Source organism: Salmo salar, chromosome 12 (assembly GCF_965601325.2).
Source record: "Salmo salar chromosome 12, fSalSal1, whole genome shotgun sequence".
Classification (NCBI taxonomy): domain Eukaryota; kingdom Metazoa; phylum Chordata; class Actinopteri; order Salmoniformes; family Salmonidae; genus Salmo; species Salmo salar.
In genome coordinates, this window is record NC_138302.1 from 99,688,772 (window position 1) to 99,716,271 (window position 27,500).

The 27,500-nt window shown below is 45.3% G+C and overlaps 1 protein-coding gene across 1 annotated transcript in view; it reads left to right on the forward strand.

The window, feature by feature from the left end:
• The window catches only part of LOC106566212 (dedicator of cytokinesis protein 3), a 401,791-nt gene that overhangs the window by 200,269 nt on the left and 174,022 nt on the right, over positions 1 to 27,500 (forward strand). Inside the window, exons 6-7 of the mRNA XM_045691962.2 lie at positions 16,427 to 16,575; positions 23,583 to 23,667. Coding sequence (XP_045547918.2) covers positions 16,427 to 16,575; positions 23,583 to 23,667 — 234 coding nt within the window. The remainder of the gene's footprint in view (positions 1 to 16,426; positions 16,576 to 23,582; positions 23,668 to 27,500) is intronic.

A 27,500-nucleotide genomic window follows, 5' to 3' on the forward strand; every position in this document is an offset into this window, starting at 1 on the left:
TCTGGTCGTCAGGACAGACAGCTGTTTATCAGTGGGCTATGTTGTCAGTCTGGTCGTCAGGACAGAAAGCTGTTTATCAGTCTGGTCGTCAGGACAGAAAGCTGTTTATCAGTGGGCTATGTTGTCAGTCTGGTCGTCAGGACAGAAAGCTGTTTATCAGTGGGCTATGTTGTCAGTCTGGTCGTCAGTGCAGACAGCTGTTTGTCGGTCTGGTCGTCAGTGCAGACAGCTGTTTATCAGTGGGCTATGTTGTCAGTCTGGTCGTCAGGACAGACAGCTGTTTGTCAGTCTGGTCGTCAGTGCAGAAAGCTGTTTATCAGTGGGCTATGTTGTCAGTCTGGTCGTCAGCGCAGACAGCTGTTTATCAGTGGGCTATGTTGTCAGTCTGGTCGTCAGTGCAGACAGCTGTTTATCAGTGGGCTATGTTGTCAGTCTGGTCATCAGTGCAGAAAGCTGTTTATCAGTGGGCTATGTTGTCAGTCTGGTTGTCAGGACAGACAGCTGTTTATCAGTGGGCTATGTTGTCAGTCTGGTCATCAGTGCAGAAAGCTGTTTATCAGTGGGCTATGTTGTCAGTCTGGTCGTCAGGACAGACAGCTGTTCATCAGTGGGCTATGTTGTCAGTCTGGTCGTCATACAGACAGCTGTTTATCAGTGGGCTATGTTGTCGGTCTGGTCGTCAGTGCAGACAGCTGTTTATCAGTGGGCTATGTTGTCAGTCTGGTCGTCAGGACAGACAGCTGTTTATCAGTGGGCTATGTTGTCAGTCTGGTCGTCAGGACAGACAGCTGTTTATCAGTGGGCTATGTTGTCGGTCTGGTCGTCAGTGCAGACAGCTGTTTATCAGTGGGCTATGTTGTCAGTCTGGTTGTCAGTGCAGACAGCTGTTTATCAGTGGGCTATGTTGTCAGTCTGGTCATCAGGACAGACAGCTGTTTATCAGTGGGCTATGTTGTCAGTCTGGTCATCAGTGCAGAAAGCTGTTTATCAGTGGGCTATGTTGTCAGTCTGGTCGTCAGTGCAGACAGCTGTTTATCAGTGGGCTATGTTGTCAGTCTGGTCGTCAGTGCAGACAGCTGTTTATCAGTGGGCTATGTTGTCAGTCTGGTTGTCAGGACAGACAGCTGTTTATCAGTGGGCTATGTTGTCAATCTGGTTGTCAGTGCAGACAGCTGTTTATCAGTGGGCTATGTTGTCAGTCTGGTCGTCAGTGCAGACAGCTGTTTATCAGTGGGCTATGTTGTCAGTCTGGTCATCAGTGCAGAAAGCTGTTTATCAGTGGGCTATGTTGTCAGTCTGGTCGTCAGGACAGACAGCTGTTTATCAGTGGGCTATGTTGTCAGTCTGGTCATCAGTGCAGAAAGCTGTTTATCAGTGGGCTATGTTGTCAGTCTGGTCGTCAGGACAGACAGCTGTTTATCAGTGGGCTATGTTGTCAGTCTGGTCATCAGTGCAGAAAGCTGTTTATCAGTGGGCTATGTTGTCAGTCTGGTCGTCAGGACAGACAGCTGTTTATCAGTGGGCTATGTTGTCAGTCTGGTCATCAGTGCAGAAAGCTGTCTTTATCTTAATATGTTGTTTCGTCATACTATTTGACTGTTTAGGCACACTGAGCTGGTATCCCCAATGGTCATTCTACTGCTGACTGTCCTGTGTGTGTGTGTGTGTGTGTGTGTGTGTGTGTGTGCGTGTGTGCGTGTGCATACGTGCGTGTTTAATGTGTGTGTGTGTGTGTGTACAGTGTTTGCTAATGTGTGTGTACAGCATTTGCTAATGTGTGTGTACAGTGTTTGCCAATGTGTGTGTACAGTGTTTGCTAATGTGTGTGTACAGTGTTTGCCAATGTGTGTGTACAGTGTTTGCTAATGTGTGTGTACAGTGTTTGCCAATGTGTGGTGTGTGTGTGTGTGTGTGTGTGTGTGTGTGTGTGTGTGTACAGTGTTTGCTAATGTGTGTGTACAGCATTTGCTAATGTGTGTGTACAGTGTTTGCCAATGTGTGTGTACAGTGTTTGCTAATGTGTGTGTACAGTGTTTGCCAATGTGTGTGTACAGTGTTTGCTAATGTGTGTGTACAGTGTTTGCCAATGTGTGTGTGTGTGTGTGTGTGTGTGTGTGTGTGTGTGTGTGTGTGTGTGTGTGTGTGTGTGTGTGTGTGTGTGTGTGTGTGTGTGTGTGTGTGTGTGTGTGTGTGCCTGCGGTCACGTGCAGCTCCCCAGAGTCAGACTAGATCGGAGGAGGATTTGGGACAGATGGAGGCGGTGCCAGTCAGCCAGTCATCAGTCTCTCCCATGCAGGGCCAGCTCCAGCTCACAGAGCCCCCTTCACCTCCCTCCGCTATCCTACCCTATCACAGAGACGTATGGCTGTTCCTCTGCCAAGCCCTCTCCACCTCCCTCCACTATCCTACCCTATCACAAAGACGTATGGCTGTTCCTCTGCCAATCCCTCTTCACCTCCCTCCGCTATCCTACTCTAACACAGAGACGTATGGCTGTTCCTCTGCCAATCCCTCTCCACCTCCCTCCGCTATCCTACCCTATCACAGAGACGTATGGCTGTTCCTCTGCCAATCCCTCTTCACCTCCCTCCGTTATCCTACCCTATCACAGAGACAGACATTTACTAGAGAGAAAGTCCAATTGTTTTACTGAAAGCTCAAAATAATGACACATGTTTTTAATCTCAGTAACTCGTTTTTATTTTTGTATTTTTAACTTTTTTTTTTGCATTTCATTATGTAATCAATTCACAGCAGTTCAAAACAGGTCAAGTATTCATTGTTCTGTAGCTGGTGGTGATTGGCTGCAAATGGAAAGCGGACTTCAAAGACAGACTACTGTGGCAGCATTATTAATAAAATGTCTGAAGTTCTTGGAGTTTTGACGTTGGCAAGGTTTTTCGTCTCAATTATCTACACGTACTTTATGGGTCATCTCATTATTTCAGTTGTCACGGTCAATGAGATGCAAGGCCATTTTCTCACCTCTTCCACTTGTCTTGTCTGTTCGTTAGTCTACTGAAGTTGACGTCTATCTAATCAGTGTAATGATCTGTCAGTCCTCATCTGTGAGTAGGCTTCAAGTCTCCATCCATCCCTCCACTAGAATGGAAGGAGGTAGGGAGAGAGGGATGGAGGTAGGGAGAGAGGGAAGGAGATAGGGAGAGAGGGAAGGAGGTAGGGAGAGAGGGAAGGAGGTAGGGAGAGAGGGAAGGGGGTAGGGAGAAAGGGATGGAGGTAGGGAGAGAGGGAAGGAGGTAGGGAGAGAGGGAAGGAGGTAGGGAGAGAGGGAAGGAGGTAGGGAGTGAGGGAGGGAAGGAGGTAGGGAGAGAGGGAAGGAGGTATGGAGTGAGGGAAGGAAGGAGGTAGGGAGAGAGGGAAGGAGGTAGGGAGAGAGGGAAGGAGGTAGGGAGATTGGGAAGGAGGTAGGGAGTGAGGGAAGGAGGTAGGGAGAGAGGGAAGGAGGTAGGGAGTGAGGGAAGGAGGTAGGGAGTGAGGGAAGGAGGTAGGGAGAGAGGGAAGGAGGTAGGGAGAGAGGGAAGGAGGTAGGGAGTGAGGGAAGGAGGTAGGGAGAGAGAGGAGAATCCACAAATAGAGGACAGAGAGTAGGAGCTATATCTAGTTTGCTTGCTGGTGCTGTATATGAACTAATATACATGGGTTCTACCTTCCAACAATTCTTTGTTAGTTTACAATTGTACAATTTATGCTCCCTGCTTATAAAAACCACGAAGAAAATCCGGTAATGCCCCTGAACGCAAGAGTATCCTTTGTTTACCTCACACGTTGGAGGAACATTTTGCTTGAAGCCTACTGTCTATGGTAAACTGGTGCGCACCAAGTGGCACAATGGAAAACGGCTGTGTCGCTCTGGTCCATCTCCAAGGCATTGCTAGTCGATCACCAACCGGCCGCTCTGGTCCATCTCCAAGGCATTGCTAGTCGATCACCAACCGGCCGCTCTGGTCCATCTCCAAGGCATTGCTAGTCGATCACCAAACATTTTTGTAAAAAAAAAAAAAACGATAAAGCCTTGCGTTTCTATCTTTTCTCTCCGTTTCACACTGTTGAACCAATCAAGTGCACCTATAGGTCTACCGCTGGCCAATCAGATAGCTCAGATCCCCATGTCTGCACAGTTTCCTCGAGCCGTAGACTGTAAAAAGAAACCTTGAAATCAATGTTTAAAACCATGACTAGAGAGAGACTCAGTGAATACAGCAAAGAGCTGCTGTTTTTCTGAGTAAATTCATGTTTAAGTTGTTATTCAGCAATGTCAACAGTTTGTTCAACACTTTTATAAGCCATAAAATGTGCGTTCTCCCTACTTCCACTCACGCTACAACCAGCACTGCAGTTGCAATAAGAGTATAGCAAAGTTTTCTGATAAGCTTACGTTGTCATCTTTTTTTATATCGAGGAATATCTCACTCTCTCTCTGGTCGTAGGAGTAACAACATGAATTGGTGCACGAGGTAGAAATAAAGCAGCGTGTGTCTTGAGTTTTACCGTCAGCTGGAAAACTGTGTCCCCTTTTATCAGCGGAGAGACGGTGAGTCGGGTGAGAGGCAGCCTCATCGCTGCTCCCTCCCTGCCTCCCCCCTCAGACTGACCAATCAGACTGACCAATCAGACTGACCAATCAGACGGACCAATCAGACGGACCAATCAGACTGACCAATCAGACTGACCAATCAGTCCAGTCAAATAAAGAGAAGCTAATTATTATGCTCACTCAGTTGACCCTCGCAAGTAATTCAACAAATAATCTATTACCAGTGTGTTCATATATCTATATTTTTTTATATATTTTTTTTAATCAGTTACTAAAGAGGTGCTACACTCCCTTTAATGGCATTGTACTCTTATAATCCAGAAGAGGTCTAGCTACCCCTCGAAGCCTGGTTCCTCTCTAGGTTTCTTCCTAGGTTCTGGCCTTTCTAGGGAGTTTTTCCTAGCCACCGTAGATCTGCATTGCTTGCTGTTTGGGGTTTTAGGCTGGGTTTCTGTACAGCACTTTGTGACATCAGCTGATGTCAAATGGGCTTTATAAAAGACATTTGATTTAGTACAGTGAATGGCTTTGCTCTGCTCTAGTCTCCAGGGACTCAAGCTGCCTGTTGTAATGTGTTGTTTTACTTGACTGAACAAACACTGAAGAGAGGATCAGCAGAGTCTGTTTCTGTCTGCAGCCCTATTACGGCAGATGGAAAGATGACATGATGATATATGTGTAGGCTATGCACTGAGTAACCTGAGTGTGTGTGATATACACTGAGTACATCAAACATTAGGAACACCTTCCTAATATTGAGTTGCTCCCATCACTTTTGCCCTCAGAACAGCCTAAATTCGTCGGGGCATGGACTCTACAAGGTGTCGAAAGCATTCCGCAGGGATGCTGGCCCATGTTGACTCCCAATACTTCCCGCTGCTGTGTCAAGTTGGCTGCATATCCTTTTGGGTGTTGGACCATTCTTGATACACATGGGAAACTGTTGAGTGTGAAAAACCCAGCAGCATTGCAGGTCTTGACAAAAAACCAGTGAGCCTGGCACCTGCTACCATACCCCATTCAAAGGCACTTAAATCTTTTGTCTTGCCCATTCACCCTCTGAATGGCACACAACCCATGTCTCAAGGCTTAAAAGTCCTTCTTTAACCTGTCTCCTCCTCTTCATCTACACTGATTTGAAGTGGATTTAACAAGTGACATCAATAAGGGATCACAGCTTTCACCTGGATTCACCTGGTCAGTCTATGTCATGGAAAGAGCAGGTGTTCTTAATGTTTTGGCTACATGTGTTTAGATTGTGTGATGATGTCACGACTTCCGCCGAAGTCGGTCCCTCTCCTTGTTCGGGCGGCTTTCGGCGGTCGACGTCACCGGCCTTCTAGCCACCGCCAATCCACTTTTCATTTTCCATTTGTTTTGTCTATGTCTTACACACCTGGTTTCACTCACCCAATGACCTGTTTATTATTTAACCCTCTGTTCCCCCATGTTTGGTTGTGAGTGATTGTTTGTTGTATTGTGGTCCGTATTTGTGGGCTTGGTAATTCTCTTGTATTTTGATGACTTTGATTAAAGTTACTTTTATTTACTCATCTCTGCTGTCCTGCGCCTGACTCCTCTGCACCAGCTACACATAGATCCTTACAGAATCACTCACCTGGTATGGAGTCAGCAGGAGCAGACGTCCTCCCAGTTCCAGTGGAGAAGCGCGTTCAGCAGCACGCGACCATGTTACAACGTCTTGGCACAGCCATGGATCGCGTCGTGCAGACAATGGATCGTTGGGAGAGAGGAGGAGGTTTTTCAGTGCCTCCACCAGCCCCACTACAACAGGTCCCACTATCCACCCCTCTTCCACCTGGTCCCAGCGGGATTCGACTCGCGCTCCCGAGGGAGTATGATGGGACGGCTGCCGGATGCCAGGGGTTTCTACTACGGCTGGAGCTCTACCTGGCGACCATTGTGGGAGTTAATGTAATGTAACTAGGTGCAGCTACATGTAACTAGGTGCAGCTGCTATGCTGAAGAAACATAATTGAATTAGTAGGAAGCAATAAGGACAGTAATTACATTGGCCGGATGGAGAAATGGTGACACCCAGTGCATTTGTAATCTCTGAGTAGGATAACACGCCAAAGATTACATTAAGCTAATGTACATGAGTACATTGGCTAAGACCATAATTACATTTGTGCCATCTGGACATACTAATATCAGGAGGACACAGGAAGGAGGATGGTAGCAAAATGACCAACATATGAAACATAATTATGCAATAAATGTATTCTTTTTTGGATGACATAAAGGGTCCCGCCACCAATATAATCTAACCCGGAGCAAATGTGGCCGTTATTGGGCGTGAACAAGCAAAGATCTCAGACTGAAAGATAATGGTGGCGTGAGAGTGTGTCCGCCCTCGTCTCCTGCCTCTCAGGCAAAGCCTGACTGCGACTACGGTGGAAAGTCCAGACCAGGTCTCCACCGTGCACATCCCCTCAGAATATGCCGATTTGGCTCTCGCCTTCTGTAAGAAGAGGGCGACTAAATTACCACATCATCGACGGGGGGATTGTGCGATAAATCTCCTGGTTGACGCAGCACTTCCCAGGAGTCACGTGTATCCCCTGTCACAGGAGGAGACGGCGGCTATGGAAACATATGTCTCCAAATCCCTGGGGCAGGGATACATTCGGCCCTCCACTTCACCTGCCTCCTTGAGTTTATTTTTTGTGAAGAAGAATGATGGGGGTCTGCGCCTGTGTATTGACTATCGAGTGATCAATCAGATCACAGTGAGGTATAGCTACCCGCTGCCTCTCATCGCCAGTGCGATCGAGTCAATGCACGGGGCGCGCTTCTTCACAAAATTGGATCTCAGGAGTGCTTACAACCTGGTGCGTATCCGGGAGGGGGACGAGTGGAAGTCGGCATTTAATACCACCACTGGGCACTATGAGTACCTCGTCATGCCGTATGGGTTGATGAATGCTCCATCAGTCTTCCAGGCCTTTGTTGATGAGATTTTCCGGGACCTGCACGGGCAGGGTGTAGTGGTGTATATTGACGACATTCTGATATACTCCGCTACACGCGCCGATCATGTGTCCCTGGTGCACAGGGTGCTTAGTCGACTGTTGGAGCATGACCTGTACGTCAAGGCTCTGAAGGCGTGGAGACATTGGCTTGAGGGGACAAAACACCCTTTTCTGAGCACCTCAATCTGGAGTATATCCGGGTGGCGAGGAGACTGAACCCTCGCCAGGCAAGGTGGGCCATGTTTTTTACACATTTTGTTTTCACTCTATCCTACAGACCAGGTTCCCAGAACGCTAAGGCAGACGCACTGTCCCGGATGTATGACACAGAGGAGCGGTCCATGGATCATACTCACATACTTCCAGCCTCTTGCCTGGTGGCACCAGTGGTGTGGGAGCTGGACGCGGAAATCGAGCGGGCGTTACGCACAGAGCCCACCCCCTGCCCAGTGTCCAGCTGGGCGTCTGTACGTTCCGTCTGCTGTCCGCGACCGGTTGATCTATTGGGCCCATACATCACCCTCCTCTGGTCACCCTGGCATCGGTCGGATGGTGCGTTGCCTTAGTGGGAAGTACTGGTGGTCCACCTTGGCCAAGGACGTGAGGGTTTATGTTTCCTCCTGCTTGGTGTGCACCCAGTGCAAGGCTCCCAGGCACCTGCCCAGAGGGACCCATACCCATTCCACAATGGCCGTGGTCGCACCTGTCAGTGGACTTCCTGACGGATCTTCCTCCTTCACAGGGCAACACCACGATCCTGGTCGTTGTGGATCGGTTTTCTAAGTCCTGCCGTTTCCTCCTTTTGCCCGGTCTCCCTACGGCCCTACAGACTGCGGAGGCCCTGTTTACACACGTCTTCCGGCACTACGGGGTGCCTGAGGACATTGTCTCTGATCGGGGTCCCCAGTTCACGTCCAGGGTCTGGAGAGCGTTCATGGAATGCCTGGGGGTCTTGGTCAGCCTCACCTCAGGTTTTCACCCCGAAAGTAACGGGCAGGTGGAGAGAGTAAACCAGGATGTGGGTAGGTTTCTGCGGTCATATTGCCAGGACCGGCTGGGGGAATGGGCAGCGTTCATCCCCTGGGCAGAGATGGCCCAAAATGTACTCTGCCACTCCTCCACTAACCACTAACCTCTCTCCTTTCCAGTGAGTACTGGGGTATCAGCTGGTTCTGGCACCGTGGCATCAAAGCCAGATCGAAGCTCCTGCGGTGGACGAATGGTATAAGCGCTCGGAGGAGACCTGGGACGCCGCCTATGTGCACCTGCAACGGGCCGTGAGACGGCAGAAGGCGAGCTCTGTGAACAATTGTGATTTTGACAGTAAAAACACAAACAAAAATCTAAAAAAAGGACAAATAACACTGAGAAAACATTAATTGAATATTAAACAGACGACATAGTGTACTACTTTCTGCTGTACACTAAGGACCTCGTATTGACACTCCTTATCCTGTATTGGCAAGGTGAACATGGTAGCCTGTGTACTCAACATCCATCCGACCTTCCTGAATTCCCGGAGACGAAGGAACAATGGTCCAGCCTCTTTGCTGAGGTGTTGGGTAGGCTGGGAGTCCTACCGGAGAGAAGGAAACGTAGACGCATGACGGAGAGGCAGACGTGGAGGGGTCTTAGTGAGATTAAGACGCCGGGCAACCCGTCCTCCTTTACCAAGCATTACCAAGCATAATACTCACCAATGTTAGACCATTGATGAATAAACTTGACGAACTCAGAGCGAGGATCTCCTTCCAGAGGGACATCAGATCCTTCGACATCCAATCGGACTATATACAATGGAGTTTACAGTTCATTGAGCTGATAGGAAGCAGGCTCTCTCTGGCAAGAAAAAAGGCGGTGGCATTTACTTTATGACCAAAATCAAGTGGTGTGACGGGGGACAAAATACAGGAACTTGCGAGCTTCTGCTCTCCCGACTTCGAATACTTGGTCATCAAATGTCACCCATTTTACCTTCCGAGAGAATTCTCAGGGATTATTGCCATGGCTATTGACGTGTCTTTGGCATCATTAAAGTGAAGTCTGTTATTTTATCAAATGAAACTAATCATGTAAATGTAGTTAACTAGGAAGTCGGGGCACCAAGGAAAATCTTCAGATTCCAAAGTTATAATTTTCCTAATTTAACTTTTCAGATATTTTAATATCTGATCAATTAGTCTTCTAATTAATGAATTATTCTTTGCCTCACGTTAGTCTCATTCCAAACGTCGTAAATTGTTGGTTATCTGCACGAACCCAGCCTTTACTATGAATAATCCATACATCAATTGCCTTAATCATTTATTTACTAACTAACTAAATAATCACAGAAATGCATAAACAAACAAACAGTAGAAATGGTTACAAGGAGATGATAAGGGAGGTTCCCTAGTGGGCTAAACCGATATGACGGCTTGGTGGACAAAGGGAAGTGGGTGTGGACTGAGAAGGGCGGGAAAGACAAGAGTCACTACACAGTTGATAATTATATTAACAGAAATGCTAATCCTTTTCACATGAACGCTCACTCATTCGGGAATATTTGCAATCAATATATATTTACGCTCAGTGTGTCGTCATGATCTCTGTTGGAATCGTCCGTCTTTCTGTTGGAGAGTTCATCTGAGCGTCTCTCTCTGCTTCCCTTAAGTCCTTCGTGGTTAGAATGGACACTTCACAGTACCATTCAGAAATTTTCTTGTAGAATAGATGTTTTGGCGGTAGTCGGTCTTCGCATCCCATAGTACATCATTTCTAGCTGCAGACAAGTAATTAGTATCTAAGATTTGCTCTTATTCTGTTGGGATCGATAGTCTCAGAGTTCAACCATTTCCCGCCGTGTAGCCAATGCTCCACGTGGTATGGTTAGGAATTCTACAACCATTACAACCTTAGCTTAAACTGAGGTTTTTGTGGGCTCTACTCAAACCTTTGCCCCCTCAGCTGACCGTAAGCATGGTCTGAAGAGGATTTCTTCAGGTGGGGGTTTTATTCGTAACAGTAGAAAAGGGCTGTTCCATGAGCCAGATCATGTCTGTGCTCATGGAGGCGGGCCAATTACTTAGTTCAACTTTAAAGGGAATTTCACAAATAGTTTCATCTTTACTCATTCATTTGATACAATAATTAGACGCAAACCTCATAATGGAGGCACCTGTATAAACAAAGTTATGGTAATGTGGCTGTATTGTCTTTCATGAGGTCACAAACATGAAACAAAATGGACCGGTCGTAGCTGGCTTCTCCACCGACCGTTTACACATTCTCCAAAACATGGATATTGTTCAGTTCTCAAGTTCTATGATGTAGAAGTAGTTCTACTGTGAAACTCTCTCTCTATACTGCATGGCTAGGAGGAGAGAGAGTCTCCTCCAGGAATGTATGACCTGAGATAACAGAACCTGGGTGTAGGAGGGAGAGAGAGGGGAATGCCACACTCTATACCCAGAAAGGGTCACGTCATGATACTATGGAAATCCCACCCCAGGCTAAAAATTCTCTCAAACATCTTCTTTGGATCCTTGAACAACCTGGCGTTCATTGTCCGTTTGGGACTTTAACAAAAGTAATTTGAGGTCCCCAGTTACTATCAACACATTCACTGTCCGACTCACCGAAATTCTATACTTGACCATTGCTACACACCTTTTGGACAACGTCAGCAAATCAAAGGAGCTGATTGTGGACTTCAGGAGGAACCAGGTTGGGTACGCCCCCATCTTCATCAACGGGGCCGCTGGGGATTGGTCAAAAACTTCAAGGTCCTCGGTGTACACATCCCCGATGAGCTGAAATGGTCAAACCACACGGATACTGTGGTGAAGAAGGCGGCATGTCTCCTAAGGCCCTCACAGTGTTCTACAGGAACACCATCGAGAGCATAGTGTCGGGTTGCATCATGGCCTGGTAAGGCAACTACACCGCCACTCAGTGGTGGTTCTAGCTTGTATGGCTACCTGGGCGAAACCTTCTGCACTAACTGTATTTTTATTCATAAATTTGGAACGACACAAATAAATAATCATAACATTTAAAACTATTAAATATATACGGAAATAAGACTCATAAATATTAAAAAGAAGTAACAAATACCAAATGAAACAAATTTGTGTTGATTTGGCACTCGAGCATCAATACATTACCCATCCCCCAACACTGTCAACCAAGAGTCAAGACTAAACCAATTCACCTTGGTGGTGTGCAGACTGGTTTTATAATATTCTTAACGATTTCACACAAACCAGAAAAAAATGCAACAATATGTCTGTGAAACTATATATTCACAGTATTATGAATAAATTGTGGTTTATTTGGTAGCATTTCGTAGTGTGACTGATTTTACTAATTGCATTAGTACTTTACAAAATTAGAGGTGCGTTATTTGATAGATTCCCTCGCTCCCCCGACCTTGGACTTCCAGTGGGGAGACCTGAGGTCAACCTACCCCACCCATCTCGTACCTCTGAGTGGGAGACCTTCCCAGGCAGTAACCTGCCTAGCACACAAACTAGAATCAGGGCGCCCACTCCGACAAGGTTAATTCACCCACAGTCCCACACGGTGACGTGATATCATTGACGTGACGTGCAAATGAGCGATAGACAACCGATGTTGCAAATGTCACCATTCCGATTTTTTTCGTGCGGGCCGCCCCGTGCCGCCCCCGGCAAGATGCCGCCCTGGACGGCTGCCCATATCGCCTATACATAAATCCGCCAGTGCCGCCGCTGACCGCAAGGCGTTACAGAGGGTGGTACGCTCAGCCGACGGCACCATTGGGTGCTCACTGCCTGCCCTCCAGAACACCTACAGCACCAGGTGTCGCAGGAAGGCCAAGAAGATTATCAAGGACCTCATCCACTCAAGCAACAGCCTGTTCTCCTCGCTTCCATCATGCAGACGCAGGTACTGTAGGAGTATCATGTCGGACTGGCCAATTGCTTCTACCTCCAGACCGTCAGGCTGCTAAATAGTTTTAGGGTTAGGGTTAGGAGCTAGGGTTAGTTTTAGGGTTAGGGTTAGGAGCTAGGGTTAGTTTTAGGGTTAGATTAGGGTTAGTTTTAGGGTTAGGAACTAGTGTTAGTTTTAGGGTTAGGGTTAGGAGCTAGGGTTAGTTCTAGGGTTAGGGTTAGGAACTACTGTTAGTTTTAGGGTTAGGAGCTAGGGTTAGATTTAAGGTTAGGGTTAGGGGTTAGGGTTAGTTTTAAGGTTAGGGTTAGGAGCTAGGGTTAGATTTAAGGTTTGGGTTAGGGAAAACAGAATTTTGAATGGGACTGAATTGTGTGTCCTCACAAGGTTAGCTGTACAAGACTGTGTGTGTGTGTGTGTGTGTGTGTGTGTGTGTGTGTGTGTGTGTGTGTGTGTGTGTGTGTGTGTGTGTGTGTGTGTGTGTGTGTGTGTGTGTGTGTGTGTGTGTGTGTGTGCGTGTGTGTGTGTGCCTGCACGTTAGACTGCCTGCCTATGTGTATGGTGTGCTCACCTAGATTCCTTTATAAGTGTGATAAGCCCAGGCGGCCAAGTCCTCATCACTAACCCTGCCAGATGGGCTCTGGTCCTCATCACTAACCCTGCCAGATGGGCTTTGGTCCTTATCACTAACCCTGCCAGATGGGCTCTCGTCCTCATCACTAACCCTGCCAGATGGGCTTTGGTCCTCATCTCTAACCCTGCCAGATGGGCTCTGGTCCTCATCACTAACCCTGCCTTATGGGCTTTGGTCCTTATCACTAACCCTGCCAGTTGGCTCTGGTCCTCATCACTAACCCTGCCAGATGGGCTCTGGTCCTCATCACTAACCCTGCCAGATGGGCTATGGTCCTCATCACTAACCCTGCCAGATGGCTCTGGTCCTTATCACTAACCCTGCCAGATGGGTTCTGGTCCTCATCACTAACCCTGCCAGATGGGCTCTGGTCCTCATCACTAACCCTGCCAGATGGGCTCTGGTCCTCATCACTAACCCTGCCAGATGGGCTCTGGTCCTCATCACTAGCATTAAAACAGCTGGCCCCCTATTTCCTATTGGTCCTATGGGCTCTGGTCAAAGGGAAAGGGAAACGGGGATATCTAGTCAGTTGTACAGCTGAATGCATTCAACTGAAATGTGTCTTTTGCATTTAACCCAACCCCTCTGAATAGTGCACTATGTAGGGAATAGGGTGCCATAGGGCTCTGGTCTACAGTACTGCACTATATAGGGAATAGGGTGCTATAGGGCTCTGGTCTAAAGTAGTGCACTATGTAGGGAATAGGGTGCCATAGGGCTCTGGTCTAAAGTAGTGCACTATGTAGGGAATAGGGTGCCATAGGGCTCTGGTCTAAAGTAGTGTACTATATAGGGAATAGGGTGCCATACGGCTCTGGTCTAAAGTAGTGCACTATATAGGGAATAGGGTGCTATAGGGTTCTGGTCTAAAGTACTGCACTATGTAGGGAATAGGGTGCCATTTGAATGGTGTGGCTGTTAAACAAGTTAAGGAGACTAAATTACTTGGCGTTACCTCAGATTGTAAACTGTCATGGTCAAAACATATAGATTCAATGGTTGTAAAGATGGGGAGAGGTCTGTCCGTAGTAAAGAGATGCACTGTTTTTTTGACACCACACTCCACAAAGCAAGTCCTGCAGGCTTTAGTTTTATCTTATTGTGATTATTGTCCAGTCATGTGGTCAAGTGCTGCAAAGAAACAGCTAGTTAAGCTGCAGCTGGCCCAGGATAGAGCGGCACGTTTTGCTCTTCATTGTAATCAGAGGGCTGATATAAATACCATGCATGCCAGTCTCTCTTGGCTAAGAGTTGAGGAGAGACTGACTACATCACTTCTTCTTTTTATAAGAAACGTTCATGTGTTGAAAATTTCAAATAGTTTGCATAGTCAACTTACACACAGCTCTGACACACACACTTATCCCACCAGACATGCCACCAGGGGTCTTTTCACAGTCCCCAAATCCAGAACAAATTCAAGAAAACGTACAGTATTATATAGATAAAGTAACACCTCCCATTCGGGCTCTGTCACTCTCCGCTGCTCAGCCGTCCGCCCCATATGCCCCCCCCCAAAAAAAAATATTGGGTTTTCTGTATCCCCGGCGTCGTCGCTGTCCTTCCTGCGTCTTCTGCGACTCCCACCAAGGAAGGGTCTCGTGTCCACTCATGACCTCCTCCCATGTCCAAAACTCCTTTACCTCATGAACACCCTGCTTGGTCCTCGCTTGGTGTGATATTCTGTCACGGTGCTGATAAGAGACGGACCAAGGCGCAGCGTTTGTTGAGTTCCACATATTTATTTAAAGTGAAACTTCTTCAACCAAAACAATAAACAAGCAACACAACGTGACTACGTGGTGTAACAATCACCACCACAAACAAACAATATCCCACAAAGCAGGTGGGAACAGGGAACCCTTAAGTATGATCCCCAATTAGAGACAACGAACATCAGCTGCCTCTAATTGGGAACCATACTAAGAGCACCAACATAGAAATGGAAAGACTAGAACACCCCCCTAGTCACGCACTGACCTAAACACCATAGAGAACCAAGGGCTCTCTATGGTCAGGGCGTGACAATTATATCACGTTTCATGTTCTGTGTGGACCCTAGGAAGAGTAGCTACTGCTTTTGCAACAGCTAATGGGGATCCTAATAAAATACCAGAAATACCAAATACCATTTGTGACGCCTCTGGTCCAGGACATCAGACCTGCCTATAACCTACCTCCATACTGCCAATAACTCAATGGACTTTATACATTCTGGAAGAACTTGCCTTTCAGTAAAATGAGCTTATTTTTCTGTCTGTGTTTTGTTCTAATAATAGACAGAGGTAGGCGATGACTTCACACCTTCAACATTGTTTTTTTCCAGGTGTATTTTACCGCCTACTAACAGAACTCATGTCTAAACCTACATAGGCTGTTTCATAGAAACTCATAATGTAGGCCAGGAATTCTGTCTCCTGACTGATGCTGGTTGATGCTGGTTGATGCAGGTTAGCCAGGCCTGCTGTCTCCTGAGTGATGCTGGTTGATGCAGGTTAGCCAGGCCTGATGTCTCCTGACTGACTGACTGATGCTGGTTGATGCAGGTTAGCCAGGCCTGCTGTCTCCTGACTGATGCTGGTTGATGCTGGTTGATGCAGGTTAGCCAGGCCTGATGTCTCCTGACTGACTGACTGATGCAGGTTGATGCAGGTTGATGCAGGTTAGCCAGGCCTGCTGTCTCCTGACTGATGCTGGTTGATGCAGGTTGATGCAGGTTAGCCAGGCCTGCTGTCTCCTGACTGATGCTGGTTGATGCTGGTTTATGCAGGTTAGCCTGGCCTGATGTCTCCTGACTGACTGACTGATGCTGGTTAATGCAGGTTAGCCTGGCCTGATGTCTCCTGACTGACTGACTGACTGATGCTGGTTAATGCAGGTTAGAAGGAAATTGTGTTTCTAAATGACTGTTTTATTTGTTGAAGTACGTTTAGTGTTTCTGTTTTTATTTATTTGTTTCTCTCTCTCTCTCTCTCTCTCTCTCGCTCTCTTTTTCTCTCCTCTCGCTCTCACCTCTCTCTCTTTCTCTCTCCTCTCTCCTTCTCTATCTCTCTCTCTCTTGGCTCTCTCCTCTCTCTTCTCTCTCTCCTCTCTCTCTTCTCTCTCTTCCTCTTCTCTCCCTCTTCTCTCTCTCTCTCTCTTCTCTCTCTCTCTTCTCTCTCTCTCTTCTCTCTCTCTCTTTCTCTCTGTCTTCCTCCTCTCTCCCTCTTCTCTCCCTCCTCTCTCTCTCTTCTCTCTCTCCTCTCTCTCTTCTCTCTCTTCCTCTTCTCTCCCTCTTCTCTCTCTCTTCTCTCTCTCTCTCTCTCTTCTCTCTCGCCACTCCTATAGAAACACAAGGTGGACTTGTTCTACAAGTTGCGTCACGTGATGAATGAGCTGTTTGACCTTCGGAGACAGATGCTGTCTGGTCACCTGACCCAGGATCAGTTCAAAGATGTCAAGAAACACATCACAGTCCGCCTGGACTGGGGCAACGAGTGAGTTCACTTACCATCATGTACCTTTCTGTTATACTGTAGTGACTGTAGGTAATACTGTAGTGACTGTAGGTATTAATCTAGGTAATACTGTATTGACTATAGGTACTACTGTAGTGAATGTCGGTAATACTGTAGTGACTGTAGGTATTAATCTAGGTAATACTGTATTGACTATAGGTACTACTGTAGTGAATGTCGGTAATACTGTAGTGACTGTAGGTAATACTGTAGGTAATACTATAGTGACTATAGGTAATACTGTAGGTAATACTGTAGGTAATACTTGTAGGTATTACTGTAGTGACTGTAGGTGACACTGTAGTGACTGTAGGTAATACTGTAGTGACTGTAGGTAATACTGTAGGTAATACTGTATTGACTATAGGTAATACTGTAGTGAATGTCGGTAATACTGTAGTGACTGTAGGTAATACTGTAGGTAATACTATAGTGACTATAGGTAATACTGTAGGTAATATTGTAGGTATTACTGTAGTGACTGTAGGTAACACTGTAGTGACTGTAGGTAATACTGTAGTGACTGTAGGTTATACTGTAGGTAATACTGTATTGACTATAGGTAATACTGTAGTGAATGTCGGTAATACTGTAGTGACTGTAGGTAATACTGTAGGTAATACTGTATTGACTATAGGTAATACTGTAGTGAATGTCGGTAATTCTATAGTGACTGTAGGTAATACTGTAGGTAATATTGTAGGTATTACTGTAGTGACTGTAGGTAACACTGTAGTGACTGTAGGTAATACTGTAGTGACTGTAGGTAATACTGTAGGTAATACTGTAGGTAATATTGTAGTGACTGTAGGTAATACTGTAGAGACTGTAGGTAATACTGTTGAGACTGTAGGTAATACTGTAGGTACGAGTGACTGTAGGTCCTGACTGACGTAGGTAATACTGTAGTGAATGTCGGTAACTGTCGGTATACGTGGACTGTAGGTACGAGTGACTGTAGGTAACGTAGTGCTGTAGGTAATACTGTAGTGACTGTAGGTAATACTGTAGGTAATAATGTAGTGACTGTAGGCAATACTGTAGGTAATAATGTAGGTAATACTGTAGTGACTGTAGGTAATACTGTAGAGACTGTAGGTAATACTGTAGTGACTGTAGATAATACTGTTGAGACTGTAGGTAATACTGTAGGTAATACTGTAGAGACTGTAGGTAATACTGTAGAGACTGTAGGTAATACTGTAGTGACTGTAGGTAATACTGTAGTGACTGTAGGTAATACTGTAGTGACTGTAGATAATACTGTTGAGACTGTAGGTAATACTGTGGTGACTGTAGGTAATACTGTAGTGACTGTAGATAATACTGTGGTGACTGTAGGTAATACTGTAGTGACTGTAGATAATACTGTTGAGACTGTAGGTAATACTGTGGTGACTGTAGGTTATACTGTAGTCACCGTAGGTTATCTTCTTACATCTAGGCCTCGCCAATATCCAATGGAAGAGCGCGAAACACAAAAACCTCAAAAATGCAATAATTTCAATTTTTCAAACATACGACTATTTTACACCATTTTAAAGATAAGACTCTCGTTAATCTAACCACATTGTCCTATTTCAAAAAGGCTTTACAGCGAAAGCAAAACATTAGATTATGTTAGAAGAGTACATAGCCAAAAATAATCACACAGCCATTTTCCAAGCAAGCATATATGTCACAAAAACCCAAAACACAGCTAAATGAAGCACTAACCTTTGATGATCTTCATCAGATGACACTCCTAGGACATTATGTTTTGTTCAATCAAGTTCATATTTATATCAAAAAACAGCTTTTTACATTGGCGTGTGATGTTCAGAAAATGTATTCCCACCGAAAACTTCCGGTGAATTTACTAAATTACTCATCATAAACGTTGACAAAATACATAATACTTATTTTAAGAATTATAGATACAGAACTCCTTTATGCAATCGCTATGTCAGATTTTAAAATAGTTTTTCGGCGAAAGCACATTTTGGAATATTCTGAGTACATAGCTCAGCCATCACGGCTAGCTATTTTGACACCCGTCAAGTTCGAGGCACACTAAACTCAGAATTAGTATTAGAAAAATTGTATTACCTTTGCTGATCTTCGTCAGAATGCACTCCCAGGACTGCTACTTCCACAAGAAATGTTGTTTTTGTTCCAAATAATCCATAGTTATGTCCAAATACCTCCGTTTTGTTCGTGCGTTCAGGTCACTATACAAAGGGTAACGCGCGAGCGCATTTCGAGACCAAAAAAAATCAAAATGTTCCATTACCGTACTTAGAAGCATGTCAAACACTGTTTAAAATCAATTTTTATGGTATTTTTCTCGTAAAATAGCGATAATATTCCAACCGGACAATAGTGTATTCATTCAAAGAGGAAAATAAAAAACAGCGTGGTCGTGTGACTGCGCATATCCAATCTCTTTGTCCCCAGGCAGACCCCTGAGAAACTGAGCTACTATACCCTGCCCAGAGACAGGAGACGCCTCAATCCGCTTTCTGAAGACTTTGGACAGCCAATGGAAGCCTTAGAAAGTGCTACGTAACCCCACAGATACTGTAGTTTCGATAGAGAATCAAAAGAAGAACTACAAATTCTCAGACAGGCCACTTCCTGCTTGGAATTTTCTCAGGTTTTGGCCTGCCATATGAGTTCTGTTATACTCACAGACATCATTCAAACAGTTTTAGAAACGTCTGAGTGTTTCCTATCCAAATCTACTAATAATATGCAAATATTTGACTCTGGGCCCGAGAAGTAGGCCGTTTAATTTGGGTACGTTTTTCATCCGGCCGTGAAAATACTGCCCCCTATAGCGAAGAGGTTATACTGTAGTGACTGTAGGTAATACTGTAGGTAATAATGTAGTGACTGTAGATAATACTGTTGAGACTGTAGGTAATACTGTGGTGACTGTAGGTTATACTGTAGTGACTGTAGGTAATACTGTAGTGACTGTAGGTAATACTGTAGGTAATACTGTAGTGACTGTAGGTAATACTGTAGGTTATACTGTGGTGACTGTAGGTTATACTGTAGTGACTGTAGGTAATACTGTGGTGACTGTAGGTAATACTGTAGGTTATACTGTGGTGACTGTAGGTTATACTGTGGTGACTGTAGGTAATACTGTAGTGACTGTAGGTAATACTGTAGTGACTGTAGGTAATACTGTGGTGACTGTAGGTAATACTGTAGTGACTGTAGGTAATACTGTAGTGACTGTAGGTAATACTGTAGGTAATACTGTAGGTAATACTGTAGGTAATACTGTGAGACTGTAGGTAACACTGTAGTGACTGTAGGTAATATTGTAGGTAATACTGTAGGTAATACTGTAGTGACTGTAGGTAATACTGTAGTGACTGTAGGTAATACTGTAGGTAATACTGTGTGACTGTAGGTAATACTGTGTGACTGTAGGTAATACTATGGTGACTGTAGGTAATACTGTGTGACTGTAGGTAATACTGTAGTGACTGTAGGTAATACTGTAGTGACTGTAGGTAATACTGTGTGACTGTAGGTAATACTGTAGTTAATACTGTAGTATACTGCAGGTCACACTACAACACAGTGACTGGTGTGAGTGTGTAATGAGTGTGTAATGAGTGTGTAATAAGTGTGTAATAAGTGTGTAATGAATGTCCTCCCCTCTTTGACCTCTCCACCTTGACCTACCCTCCTTGACCCTTCCACCTTGACCTCTCCACCTTGACCTCTCCACCTTGACCTCTCCACCTTGCCCTCTCCACCTTGACCTCCCCACCTTGACATTGATAAATGACCTCTCCACCTTAACCTCTCCACGTTGTCATTCATAAATGACCTCTCCACCTTGACCTCTCCACCTTGACCTCTCCACCTTAACCTCTCCACGTTGACATTCATAAATTACCTCTCCACCTTGACCTCTCCACCTTGACATTCATAAATGATAAACTCAGAAAGGCACTGGGAGTCAAAGGGTCACAGGGATTCTTTAGTAGAGTCTGTCAAAGGGTCACAGGGATTCTTTAGTAGAGTCTGTTAAATGGCCACAGGGATTCTTTAGTAGAGTCTGTGAGAGTTGAGCGTCTGAGTGTTTTGTATAGACTCATGACATTAATAGAGTCAGTGATGTTCAGCTGTCAGTCACTCCTCTTATCTCAGACCTCAGTTAACACATGTCCTTTCCTCTGTGTAGAGTAGGCTAGCGCTCATCTCCTCTTTCCCTGGCCTACTGATAGCCCCCCCCCACACACACACACACACACACACACACACACACACACACACACACACACACACACACACACACACACACACACACACACACACTCACACACACACACACACACACACACACTCACACCTCCCACACACACACACACACACACACACACACACACACACACACACACACACACACACACACACACACACACACACACACACACACACACACACACGAGGTAATGTCAACAGCCAGCCTGGCACTCATTATTGGTCTTGGCTGGGGAAATCTCCATAAGCCTCTTTCGTATCCTCACAGACAAAATGCTGTTAAAGGCATGTTTACTACGAAAATCCCCTGGCTTATCTGTCTGGTTTCTCAGAAAAGAAAGGCCCCTATTTGTTATTTGTCAGCACACTTTGGAAACCTATAGTGGCAGACATCTATAGCAATGCTTTCAATTACTAGCACCTTCTATTTATTTACAAGATAATTATACGAATGGATGTAAACAGTGGTATCAATTATTCTGTTAATTTTATAAACCTTTTCTTTGCGGGGTAGATCAGTGTAACTAGACTACCCTGCCATTCCTACCCTGATTGGCGTTAACTAATGGACAACAATACTTATACTGGTGTATACAGCTATTTTCGCTCACATCTACGGTACCTGTAGTTAAATAATTATACATACAGTACCAGTCACGGTTGTCGTGGGAATAAGCGGACCAAAGTGCAGCGTGTGTATCGTTCCACATTGTATTATCGCTGTGAAAACTATGCAAGACATATAAATAGACTAATAAACAAAACAACAAACCGTGACGAAGCAGTGCAATATACACTAACTGAAAATACAATCTCCCACAAACCCAGGTGGGAAAAACAACTACTTAAATATGATCTCCAATTAGAGACAACGATGACCAGCTGCCTCTAATTGGAGATCATCCCCCAAAAAAACAACAACGTAGAAATACAGAAATAAGAACATGAAACATAGAAAATCTAAACTAGACACAACCCCGTCACGCCCTGACCTACTCTACCATAGAAAATAAAAGCTTTTTTGTCAGGACGTGACAGTACCAGTCAAAGGTTTGGACACATCTACTCATTCCAGGGTTTTTCTTTCTTTAAAAAAAAAAACTATTTTCTACATTGTAGAATAATAGTGAAGACATCAAAACTATGAAATAACACATATGGAATCATGTAGCAACCACCTTTTCCCTTGATTCCAGCTTTGCACAATCTTGGCATTCTCTCAACAAACTTCAACCGGGAATGCTTCTCCAACAGTCTTGAAGTAGTTCCCACGTATGCTGAGCACTTATTGGCTGCTTTTCCTTCACTCTGTGGTCCAACTCATCCCAAACCATCTCAATTGGGTTGAAGTTGGGTGATTGTGGAGGCCAGGTTATCTGATGCAGCACTCCATCACTCTCCTTCTTGGTCAAATAGCCCTTACACAGCCTGGAGGTGTGTGTTGGGTCATTGTCCTGTTGAAATGATAGTTCCACTAAGCGCAAACCAGATGGGATGGTGTATCGCTGCAGAATGATTTGCCTTGAATTCTAAATAAATCACTGACAGTGTCACCAGCAAAGCACCCCCACACCATCACACCTCCTCCTCCATGCTTCACGGTGGGAACCACACACACTAATATCATCCTACTCTGCGTCTCACAAAGACACAAATTTGGATTCATCAGACCAAAGGACAGATTTCCACCGGTCTAATGTCTATTGATCATGTTTCTTGGTCCAAACAAGTGTTTTCTTCTTATTGGTGTCCTTTAGTAGTGGTTTCTTTGCAGCAATTCAACCATGAAGGCCTGATTCATGCAGTCTCCTCTGAACAGTTGATGTTGAGATGTGTCTGTTACTTGAACTCTGTGAAGCATTTATTTGGGCTGTAATCTGAGGTGCAATTAACTCCAATGAACGTATCCTCTGCGGTAGAGGTACAGTAACTCTGGGTATTCCTTTCCTTTGGCGGTCCACATGAGAGACAGTTTCATCATAGCGATTGACTGACCTTCATGTCTTAAAGTAATGATGGACTGTCATTTCTCTTTGCTTATTTGAGCTGTTCTTGCCATAATATTTACTTGGTCTTTTACCAAATAGGGCTGTCCACCCCCCCCCCCCCCCCCCCCACACCTGTTAATTGAAATGCATTCCAGGTGACTACCTCATGAAGTTGGTCATACTGTTATCATTTGTCATATAGCAGACGTGACGTTATGACTTTGTATTGTTCACTGTTGCATCACTGTACCAGTGTTCTGAATGTATAGGAAAGCTGGACAGCTATGAACACTGTCACAAAGTAGCATAACATGTTCTCTCTCTCTCTCTCGCTCTCTCTCTCTGTCTCTCTCTCTCTGTCTCTCTCGCTCTCTCTCTCCCTCGCTCTCTCTCACGCTCTCTCACTCTCTCTCTCACTCACTCGCTCTCTCGCTCTCTCTCTCTCGCTTTCTCTCGCTCTCTCTCTCGCTCACTCTCTCTCGTTCTCTCTCTCTCGCTCTCTCTCTCTCTCTCTCGTTCTCTCTCTCTCTCTCTCTCGTTCTCTCTCTCGCTCTCTCTCTCTCTCTCTCTCTCTCTATCTCTCTCTCTCGCTCTCTCTCTCGCTCTCTCTATCTCTCTCTCTATCTCTCTCTCTCTCGCTCACTCTCTCTCTCTCTCTCTCGCTCTCTCTCTCGCTCTCTCTATCTCTCTCTCGCTCTCTCTCTCTCTCGCTCTCTCTCTACTCAACAGACACCTAGGCCTGGATCTCGTACCCAGGAAGGAGTTTGAGATGGTTGATGCAGAACAGATCAGCGTCTCAGAATTATACAAAATGGTAGGTACCACTGACCGCTGTAGAGACTTATACAAAATGCTCGGCATAACGTTACCACTGAACGGTAATATGTGGTTGTTTTTTCACGGACTAAGTCGCTCTGGATAAGAGCGTCTGCTAAGTAACCAAAATGTAAATGTTATACAGAATGCTAAGTACCACTGGACAGACTGAATGTTTATTTATCTTATTTTACCAGGTACATTAACTGAGAACACAACCACCTGGGGATGTGTTACAGGGGAGATGAGGGGGGGATGAATGAGCCAATTGGAAGCTGGGGATGATTAGGTGGCCATGATGGTATGAAAGCCAGATGAGGACTTTATCCAGGACATTGGGGGGAGAGGGGTGGGGTGTATGGTCAAACACGAGTCATGTCTGTTGCCGGTGTATGGAATATGCAGATACCTGGCTGTGCTTAGAAATGTGATATTTAGTGTTCAAATGTGATGATTTGCACATGAATCTAAATTCAATGTAGCCATAACAACAGCTAAACTAGAACAGGTACGGTAGCCTAGTGCTGTTGTCAGAGCTCTTGCTTTGATAAATCACCACTCGTTTTCATCACAGCAACAAAACAAAGCAAAGCAATAATGAGCTGATTGGTTCTTTGTTTCAACATGTCAGTCATTCATATCTGGAGCACAAACAACGTATGGGGAATAGGAATGGGGAATAGGGATGGGGAATAGGGAATAGGGAATGAGGAATAGGGAATCGGGAATGGGGAATAGGAATGATGAAAAGAAATGTGGAATAGGGATGGGGAATAGGGAATAGGGAATGGGGAATAGGAATGATGAATATGAATGGGGAATAGGAATGATCAATAGGAATGGGGAATAGGAATGGGGAATGGTGAATATGAATGTGGAATAGGGATGATGAATAGGAATGGGGAATAGGAATGATGAATAGGAATGGGGAATAGGAATGTGGAATAGGAATGGGGAATGGTGAATAGGAATGGGGAATAGGGATGATGAATAGGGATGGGGAATAGGAATGGGGAATAGGAATGATGAATAGGAATGGGGAATAAGAATGGGGAATAGGAATGGGGAATATGAATGATGAATAGGAATGGGGAATAGGAAAGGGGAATAGGAATGAGGAATATGAATGTGGAATAGGAATGGGGAATAGGAATGGGGAATAGGAATGATGAATAGGAATGGGGAATAGGAATGATGAATAGGAATGGGGAATAGGAAAGGATGAATAGGAATGGGGAATAGGGATGATGAATAGGAATGGGGAATAGGAATGATGAATAAGAATGGGGAATAGGAATGAGGAATAGGAATGGTGAATAGGAATGGGGAATAGGAATGGGGAATGGTGAATAGGAATGGGGAATAGGGATGATGAATAGGAATGAGGAATATGAATGTGGAATAGGAATGGGGAATAGGAATGGGGAATAGGAATGCGGAATAGGAATGATGAATAGGAATGATGAATAGGAATGGGGAATAGGAATGATGAATAGGAATGGGGAATAGGAATGGGGAATAGGAAAGGATGAATAGGAATGGGGAATAGGGATGAGGAATAGGAATGGGGAATAGGAATGATGAATAAGAATGGGGAATAGGAATGAGGAATAGGAATGGGGAATGGTGAATAGGAATGGGGAATAGGAATGGGGAATAGGAATGATGAATAGGAATGGGGAATAGGAATGGGGAATAGGAATGATGAATAGGAATGGGGAATAGGAATGGGGAATAGGAATGATGAATAGAAATGGGGAATAGGAATGATGAATAGGAATGGGGAATAGGAATGGGGAATAGGAATGAGGAATATGAATGAGGAATAGGAATGGAGAATATGAATGGGGAATAGGAATGGGGAATAGGAATGGTGAATAGGAATGAGGAATATGAATGAGGAATATGAATGGGGAATAGGAATGGGGAATAGGAATGGGGAATATGAATGGGGAATAGGAATGGGGAATATGAATGAGGAATAGGAATGGGGAATAGGAATGATGAATAGGAATGGGGAATAGGAATGGGGAATAGGAAAGGATGAATAGGAATGGGGAATAGGAATGGGGAATATGAATGAGGAATAGGAATGGGGAATAGGAATGATGAATAGGAATGGGGAATAGGAATTGGGAATAGGAAAGGATGAATAGGAATGGGGAATAGGAATGATGAATGGGAATGGGGAATAGGAATGGTGAATAGGAATGAGGAATGGGGAATAGGAATGAGGAATAGGAATGGTGAATAGGAATGGTGAATATGAATGGGGAATAGGAATGGGGAATAGGAATGGGGAATAGGAATGAGGAATATGAATGAGGAATATGAATGGGGAATAGGAATGGGGAATAGGAATGGGGAATAGGAATGGGGAATAGGAAAGGATGAATATGAATGGGGAATAGGAATGGGGAATATGAATGAGGAATAGGAATGGGGAATAGGAATGATGAATAGGAATGGGGAATAGGAATGGGGAATAGGAAAGGATGAATAGGAATGGGGAATAGGAATGGGGAATATGAATGAGGAATAGGAATGGGGAATAGGAATGATGAATAGGAATGGGGAATAGGAATTGGGAATAGGAAAGGATGAATAGGAATGGGGAATAGGAATGGGGAATAGGAATGATGAATGGGAATGGGGAATAGGAATGGTGAATAGGAATGAGGAATGGGGAATAGGAATGAGGAATAGGAATGGTGAATAGGAATGGTGAATATGAATGGTGAATAGGAATGGGGAATAGGAATGGGGAATAGGAATGGTGAATAGGTATGAGGAATAGGAATGGGGAATAGGAATGGGGAATAGGAATAGGGAATAGGAGGGAGGCATTGCCAACATGATTAGCATGGCCTTGGCCCTGGCTCTGTGCTTGGTGTGTTAATGGACAGTCGCCTTTGATCTCCCCAAGACGGAGAGGGTAGAGGTAGATGGCAGAGTGACAGGTCTGACAGAGAAGGTAGAGAGGGTAGAGACGGTAGAGAGGTTAGGGAGGGTAGAGAGGTTAGAGAGGTTAGGGAGGGTAGAGAGGGTAGAGAGGTTAGGGAGGGTAGAGAGGGTAGATAGGTTAGGGAGGGTAGAGAGGGTAGAGAGGTTAGGGAGGGTAGAGAGGGTAGAGAGGGTAGAGAGGGTATGGATGGAGGTAGAGAGGGTAGGAATGGAGGTAGAGAGGGTAGAGAGGGTAGGGATGGAGGTAGAGAGGGTAGGGATGGAGGTAGAGAGGGTAGAGAGGGTAGGGATGGAGGTAGAGAGGGTAGGGATGGAGGTAGAGGGGGTAGAGAGGGTAGAGAGGGTGGAGAGGGTAGGGATGGAGGTAGAGAGTGTAGGGATGGAGGTAGAGAGGGTAGAGAGGGTAGGGATGGAGGTAGAGAGGATAGGGATGGAGGTAGAGAGGGTAGAGAGGGTAGGGATGGAGGTAGAGAGGGTATGGATGGAGGTAGAGAGGGTAGAGAGGTAGGGATGGAGGTAGAGAGGGTATGGATGGAGGTAGAGAGGGAAGAGAGGGTAGGGATGGAGGTAGAGAGGGTAGAGAGGGTAGGGATGGAGGTAGAGAGGGTAGGGATGGAGGTAGAGAGGGTAGAGAGGGTAGGGATGGAGGTAGAGAGGGTATGGATGGAGGTAGAGAGGGAAGAGAGGGTAGGGATGGAGGTAGAGAGGGTAGGGATGGAGGTAGAGAGGGTAGGGATGGAGGTAGAGGAGGGTAGGGATGGAGGTAGAGAGGGTAGAGAGGGTAGGGATGGAGGTAGAGAGGGTAGGGATGGAGGTAGAGAGGGTAGAGAGGGTAGGGATGGAGGTAGAGAGGGTAGGGTGGGTAGG